At 42.3% G+C, this 6000-nt stretch overlaps 1 protein-coding gene across 1 annotated transcript in view; it reads left to right on the forward strand.

Annotated features, from left to right (window-relative positions):
- Positions 1-6000, forward strand: part of zfpm2a (zinc finger protein, FOG family member 2a) — a 115972-nt gene that overhangs the window by 106309 nt on the left and 3663 nt on the right. Inside the window, exons 6-7 of the mRNA XM_070965993.1 lie at positions 4427-4633; positions 5381-5608. Coding sequence (XP_070822094.1) covers positions 4427-4633; positions 5381-5608 — 435 coding nt within the window. The remainder of the gene's footprint in view (positions 1-4426; positions 4634-5380; positions 5609-6000) is intronic.

Raw genomic sequence — 6000 nt, forward strand, 5'->3', positions numbered from 1 at the left:
CTTCAGGCACCACTGGCCTCCCTTCACAATTAAGACCAGCAGTTAGTGCAGGGCCAATAGACAAAGACAAGAACTTTAAGGGCCAGAATAGCCAAAGCAAGGAAAAAAGAGCAAATCAACATCAGGCTTGACAAAGGAAATGCGAGTTACATACTTAATCTGGTGATATAAAAGTGAGATTTTTGCCCTTTAGAATTTATAAAATGGTCATCGAGTGCTTCTATAAATAAGTTTATGTTGCGGACTTCGTGCGCAACCTCTGCCATTTTTCAAGGTGCACTGGGATGCTTCATAATACACGACTCTGTGATGCATTCAGGTAATGCCAATGGGCCACTGTTAGTTTTCCCAGACGCCCCATCCAACCCCTCCCATTATATGTGGCTGTGGTGCAGTGGGACTGTACTCCAGTGCTGTAATGGCCTCTGCAACGGTAATGTGTTTGGACAGATGGGAGAGGCAAGTGCTGATGTGCTTAACTACGCATTTTACAGCTAAACTATTAAAGAGTTGTGCTGTTTACACACCAACATTTGAATACCTGTCTTCAGGCCAGTTTAATTATCCGGGCCCTTCTGTTATTTCTGCTGCTTTGTTGTCTCTCAGCTTTTGCATGAGGCATGAGAGATTTGTTTGCAGCTTCATTAAGATATGGTGGTGGTAGCCGTTTGCAGGGAGCAGGAAAAAAAATTATTCCTGCTCAAGTATCTCATACTCTATTCTCCCTGCCTCCCCCATACATATACAGATACTGTACACATCCGTTTTCTTATAAAGTCATTTAAAGTGAGAAAATTAAAAAATGTCCTGTGATGCCTGCACTTTGAAATCTCTCGGGGCTTTAGGCAAAGGGGAGGGGACACACGCCCTGCGATTCATCCTGAGACATTTGATTAGTTTATAAGTACTTATAGGGGGGGTTTGCATTATAATTTTGTTTCATGAATTCCTTCATATGTTCATCTTCAACTGCATGTTCAAATAAAGCATTAATCAAAGGGAAGAGAGGGAAGAGGGCATTTAGCCAGCAGAGCCATAGTCTCTGGGCCTCAGTGAGCTGGTGGATATGGTATTGAGAGACTGTAGGAAGCAGTGGTTTTTAATTATCTGGACTACGTACAGGATGCCGTTTTTGATTGTTTTAATGAGGCAGCTGGCCTATTGTCTCCTCTTAATTCCTCCATTGTTTTTAGAATATGTCATAGTTCTTTATTCTTTTATCAGGTGCTCTGCAGGAGGATTTAGACAATAGCCTTCATTCCAACTGCATTGGCCACTGCACAAAGGCAGCTCACTGCAGACAGTTAGCAGGCAAACAAGTGCAAATCACAAGCTGCACTTTTCACAGCCTTTTCCCCAGTTTCACGACTTATGGTTTTGGTCTTTTGCTCTAATTCTTGACCCACCTCCCCCGCCCTTGCTCCCTCATTCACACGGATCATGCCATTGTCATAGGTGGCTCACCTGTGTTTCTGTGATTTAAATCACCTGTCATGAAAAGGCTGTCAGAGGGAAACCGCCATGACAACTCATTCGACAGAGCTCCTTCATGGAACATTGTTTTTGGCTGTTGCCCACCTGACGCCTCTGTGCTGTCTGGTTTCTATGCCTTGCATCTCCATATGTGCATGAAAATGACGTTTCTGCACAGTAGTCTGTACACATTGCTTAGTGCATATATGCACTGTAGATATGTATGTGTACTTGTATTTGTTTTTGTGAATGTTATGGTTGCATAGTTAATCAAACATTTGTAGAATTATGTTTTAGATTCCTAAATGACTTGTGTAAAATATTGATGTGAAGAACTACAATCATAATGCATTTCAGAAAACAGTCAAAATACAGACACATAATGTAGAAAACTGCAGTAAAAACAGTCACAAATCTGAGAGGAACAGCATGATTTCTAATTCTGATGACAATGTAAGTGTAGTTTCAACCTTAATCCTGCAGCCAGAGCACATGTATCTCACTACCTTGTCTTGGTTGAGTGACTGTAACAAGTGCTGCCTCAGTGTTTTGTGAAGCTCAGTAAAACTGGGACATGCAGTCCTAAAAACTCACTTCCAGCATTCTCACACACAACAGATGGATCTGTAGCATTCTTGGCTGAAGGGATGCAATCTGAGTGCATATTCTGCTGTCAAAATGCAGTAAAACATTTTCATCAGACTCCACATAATCTACTTCATTTTCAGCTGAGGAGAGCATACAGTATCTTTGATTTGGATTGATCCAAAAAACACTGATTTGTATCTGAGCATCAGGGCCTAGTTCATAATTCTCTTTGTAAGCTGAGCGCGTCTGAACTAAAAGATCCATTCAGAGGAGAGAAACTTTTGTGGCTATGACTGCGATATATTCCCCGCCATTGTCAGTGGCAGTTTGTATCTACCTTGATGGTAACTTGGGCAGACAGTGGAGAGGAGTTTTGTTATTTTAATTAGGAGATAAAAATTCAAAGGGCCTCTCCAGGCAGTGTGTGGTATGACAGAATCAAAACGATGAAGTGGAGCGGCCTGAAGTGTGTGTCTCGTCACAGCAGATTGGCCGACAGATAGGCACTGCTCTTTAAAGAGGCGCTGACATGCACACGCTCACGCGGGCACGCACACACTCACGGGGAGGAAGCCTGCACACAAATGGGACTTTGAAAGATAGCATATTTTAATACTATTTCACTCCTTTGACACGTTTGTGCTGGTCTAATTTTCAGTGCTTCACCAGCAGATAGGAAGGGCGAGAGAGGTTTTAATCAAAACAGTGATGTGAAATCTGAAATATTCAATTTTGAATTGAAATAATGGGGCAATTCATTCTAGAAACTTAACAATGATTTATACATAATGCATGACGTAGTAGTGGAGAGTCACGGCGGCTCTGTTTCTATCCCCTGGTTTTCCATGTCTAATAAATCCACAGAAAAGTGGATTGTTTTCATACCGAGCCTTACTTGAGCACCTTCACCATGTCTACAGGGTGGTTTTAAACCTGGTGATTCATAGGTTTTGTGTAAACATGAGTAATCAGTGTTCCACATGTGTGGGGGCTTTCTAGCTGCGTCCCCCTGCCTTCACACCTCTCCTCAGGACTCTCTTTATTCCACATCAGCCAGGGCTCAAATCACATGTCCCCTCTCAGCCTGACACTCTGTCGGTATGTTTGCACATCTTTGAAAGCTAACAGCGTGCTTTAATTAATTGTCCAGCTTTCCTCAGAAACAATGTCCTAATTCTGCCATTTAGCAGTAGCGTATCATAGTTTGTTGTTATCTCCCCAGCCAGATTTCTGTAAATAGTCATATTAAAAACTTTAATCTCTTCAATGGAAAATGAAGTGCAGCTGAAAAGCCTGTCATGTGCTGAGATAAATATTATCTAAGCTAAAACCTTCACTCTCTCCCTCTACCCCCCCGTCTTTCTCCTGCTCCCTCCCCCTTTCTCTGACTTAATGAATATGTTCAGAAGATTTCAGAGGAATGCTTAATCCCAAAACACAACAATCTAATAATATGGAGGACCTGTCTCAGTGTTCCAGCTGACAACAGCACTGTAGGCTACAGTTTACCCCAGCTGAGGTTTGCCTTGCTTCTGGATATGAGCAAGTAGCCTAAAAAGACGATAATAAAGAAATTACCTTCTGAAGGGTTTTTTCAGCCAAATTACAAAAACATATTTTATTATTTACCTTTAATTGTGTAGTTGTGGTTTTAGATATCTGGCTATGAGATTTCTGCCTCCACGCCAAAACCATGGATCTGACTAGAATTTCAATTGTATTGCTCAGATAATTGAAAATAGACATTTAAAGTGTTAAAAAGCAGTGTGTCTTTCTGAAAAAGGTGTCTCTGTTAGTCTGGATAATCTACAGACGTCACTGTAGACAGTTTTCTTTGGAACTACAGAAAAATATAGTCCTTATGAAAACCGGTGCCAGCATCCTCTGTTGATTATCCAGAGTAATGTGGCCACTTATTTTGGAAAGGACTGTCGCAGCTTCAATTTCTAAACGCCATTTTTCAAAGTTTTGAAGACCACAACCAAAAATTCTATTCAAAAATCTGAAAAAGTGAGAACAAAATGGGTTTTTTTTTTTGTAATTTTGGTGAATTAACCCTTTATTTTCTTCAAGCTTTTCATGTTAAAATACTGCTAAGAATATTTTATAATTCCTGGAAAGGTGCAGTATACAGTTAAAAAACATTTTTAGACTTAAGAACAATCCAACTTTTCACTGGTTTCAACTACACAGTTACACAACCAACCCGCCATTGAACTACTGAGTCTTTGAGATGTGCACAGTTTCTGATGTTGCATAATGCCCTGACATTTAAGTCAAGAATTACTCATGCGTATATGCAGCAAAGCTTTTTCTTCTCTCACAGCAAGCATTTAAATGTCTCCTCTATCTCTGTTTTGTCCAGGTGGCCAACTGTGGTGCACTACCACCAAGAACATGATGGAGGGCGAGGAGCTGGTGGCGTTTGCGGTGGACTTTGACTCGCGTCTGCAGGCAGTGAACCACATGTCTCTGAGCGAGGGCATGTACCCAGCCAGGCTGCTGGACAGCATCCAGCTCCTGCCACAGCAGGCCGCAATGGCTTCCATCCTGCCCACCGCCATCGTCAACAGTGAGTGTCTGTGCACCGACATGAGCGCACATACACAGAGCTGGAACGAGATGTGCTTTTGTTTCGACATGCACAATCACACATGCATGCTTTTGTTCTTTCTCTCTCACACACACTCACTCACTCACTCACTCACTCACTCACTCACTCACTCACTCACTCACTCACTCACTCACTCACTCACTCACTCACTCACTCACACACACACACACACACACACACACACACACACACACACACACACACACACACAGTCCACAGCCTGCACTCAGTCACCTGCTTAACAAGGAGCGTCGTCTCCGCTGGGCGTAGATTAACCCAGATGAGTCTCTGCACTGGAGATAAGAGCCATCGACCTTCAAGTTTTGGGTTCACATAAACACACTGAGGCTCGAACTAATGTGTTAATTGCAAAATACACGCCTCATGCAAATAGTGTGTTTGTTTACTTAGCGAAGGCTATCTGGGTTCAGCTCAACAGGGAGGCTTCTGTAAGCAGATGGTCCAGTGTTCTTGTTTGCCCTTGAGAAAGGGCACCAACCCAGTGGTAGCTACACAGCGATATGCAGCAGCTGAGGATTTGGTGGAAAAGCCTTTTAACACAGGCTTTCAGAGTCAGAACTGTAGAAGAAGACAAGTATGTGTGTATGAATCTGTGCAAGCTTTTTATCTTTATACTTGTGCATAAATATGAAAGTACTGTATCCTGATATCATGTCCCCTTTGTCCCCTTCCTTGTGTCTCCAGAGGACATCTTTCCCTGCAAAGCTTGTGGAATCTGGTTTCGGAGCGAGAGAAACCTACAGGCCCATCTGATGTACTATTGCAGTGGGCGACAGAGGGAGCCAGAGACAGTTGTGGAGGAAAACGACACTGGTCCCCATCAGACCCCGAGTATCTGCCCATTCCCACAGTGCAACAAGAGCTTCTCTGGAGCCAGGGCCCTGGAAATGCACTTGAGCACCTCACACAGTGGTGAGTGACAATGTCATGGATCAAAGAATTTGTACTGACATATATAAAAATCTCTCTCTCTCTCTCTCTCTCTCTCTCTCTCTCTCTCTCTCTCTCTCTCTCTCTCTCTCTCTATATATATATATATATATATATATATATATATATATATATATATAAGAAAGACGGGCAAAAATGTTGTTAATGACACTGGGCCAATGTTTTAAACAGGTTTGGAAAAATGACTGTCATTTCTTTTCAGGAATATACATATCCTGCTGTCAGCTTGTATAGTTGACAGTTTATCCTTGAGCAAAAAAAATGTAGTGGATGGGAATAAGCTTGGCATAATGCATGAGCGTTTGATGGTTTCTACAGTTAACTCTAAAGGAGAAGTGGGAGGCGAGATTCTG

This window comes from Chaetodon trifascialis, chromosome 7 (assembly GCF_039877785.1).
Source record: "Chaetodon trifascialis isolate fChaTrf1 chromosome 7, fChaTrf1.hap1, whole genome shotgun sequence".
Taxonomy (NCBI): domain Eukaryota; kingdom Metazoa; phylum Chordata; class Actinopteri; order Chaetodontiformes; family Chaetodontidae; genus Chaetodon; species Chaetodon trifascialis.